This window comes from Charadrius vociferus, unplaced genomic scaffold, assembly GCF_000708025.1.
Source record: "Charadrius vociferus isolate BGI_N301 unplaced genomic scaffold, ASM70802v2 scaffold615, whole genome shotgun sequence".
In the NCBI taxonomy this organism is placed as follows: Eukaryota; Metazoa; Chordata; class Aves; order Charadriiformes; family Charadriidae; genus Charadrius; species Charadrius vociferus.
The window spans coordinates 54746-56029 of NW_009648346.1; the positions used below are offsets into that span (position 1 = coordinate 54746).

Sequence of the window (1284 nt, forward strand, 5' to 3'; positions counted from 1 at the left end):
CAGGATGGGATGGAGGACGGGACAAGATGCAATCGAGGACAGGGTGAGGCAAGATGAGAAATGGGAGAGGATGGGATGGGCTGAGGGATGGGATGAGATGGAGGATGGGATTGGATGAGAGGTGGAGGACAGGATGGTTGTGGGATGGGATGTGATGAAGGATGAGCTGGAGGATGAGATGGGATGAGTCAGGATGGAATGGGATGCACTGGGGGATGGGATGGGATGGGATGGGGGACAGAAGGGGATCAGATGGGAGAGAATGGGATGTGATGGGGGATGGAATGAGATGGGGGGGGCTACATGGGCCTGCCCAGCACTGTCCGCTCCTTAACACACCACCCAGCCATAACCTGGAGATGAAGCACCTGCCCGGCGCTGACCCCGAGCTCGTGCTCCTCAGCCACCAATACGAGGAGCTGGAGGTGAGCGGGCAGCACGGAACCCACAGCTGCAGCAGGGTCTGGGGTGGTTGGTGTCCCGCAGGCACCAGGCTACAATCCCTATCTGCGTGCAGAGAATCCCCCTGAGTGACATGACCCGGGAGGAGATCAACCAGCTGGTGCAGGAGCTGGGCTTCTACCGCAAGGAGACGCCTGATGCCCCTGTGCCTGAGGAGTTCCAGTTTGCCCCTGCCAGGCCTCTGCCCACCCTGCCACCCCCGCAAGCTCCTGCTGCTGACAGCAAGACCCCACCTAAATGTGAAGAGGGAGAACACCCAGACCTCTAGCAAGGGGTGCTGCACTCGGGAGAGGGTCCTGCAGCCAGTCCCCACTGTGCAGGGACAAGGCCGTTACAGCAGCTGGGGATGGTGTTGTGGGGTGGCAAAATTGCCCCCACTGTTTCTTGGCGCTGTGTAGCCTCTGCCCCAAGGTTGCCCTGAGCAGCTCCAGCCTTGAGCAGGGGCTCCCTGGGCATTGCAGACATCCTGGGGGTCCTGTGTGCCTGTTGCTGCAATCCCTCCCCTGCAGCCTGGCATCCCTGGCGGGTCTGCAGGAGCAGCATTCTTTGTGCCCTTCACTATGCCCCAAGCTGATTCCTGGTACTGGGCAGTGGTATCCTACCTGTGTGGGACAGGATGAAACCCTCAGCAGAAAGCACAAGGTGCTGAGGGTAGATGTGCTGCGTCCTGGAGGTGGGAGAGCTGCCCCCCAGGGGGTATGGCTTTTCAGCCCAGCAGGGTTGTCTCTTATGGAACCCCCAGTAAAGCCCTTGTGTACAATCAACTGCACCATGTCATTCTTCCAGGGAGGGCTCAGTGGAACACGTCCCATACTGCTCTGT

At 59.7% G+C, this 1284-nt stretch overlaps 1 protein-coding gene across 1 annotated transcript; it reads left to right on the forward strand.

The window, feature by feature from the left end:
* The first annotated feature begins 353 nt into the window (after positions 1–353).
* On the forward strand, positions 354–730 carry LOC104286496 (selenoprotein M). The gene is made up of 2 exons (XM_009885092.1): positions 354–425; positions 518–730. Exons 1-2 carry the CDS (start codon positions 360–362, stop codon positions 728–730), a joined length of 279 nt encoding a protein of 92 aa, XP_009883394.1. The 5' UTR covers positions 354–359.
* Positions 731–1284: the final 554 nt, after the last annotated feature.

What these genes read in the sequence shown, in the direction of transcription:
- LOC104286496 (XM_009885092.1), top strand. Translation starts at nt 360, where the DNA reads ATGAAGCACCTGCCCGGCGCTGACCCCGAGCTCGTGCTCCTCAGCCAC. An exon ending in ACCAATACGAGGAGCTGGAG is followed by an intron (nt 426 to 517) that starts GTGAGCGGGCAG and finishes ATCTGCGTGCAG; the next exon opens with AGAATCCCCCTGAGTGACAT.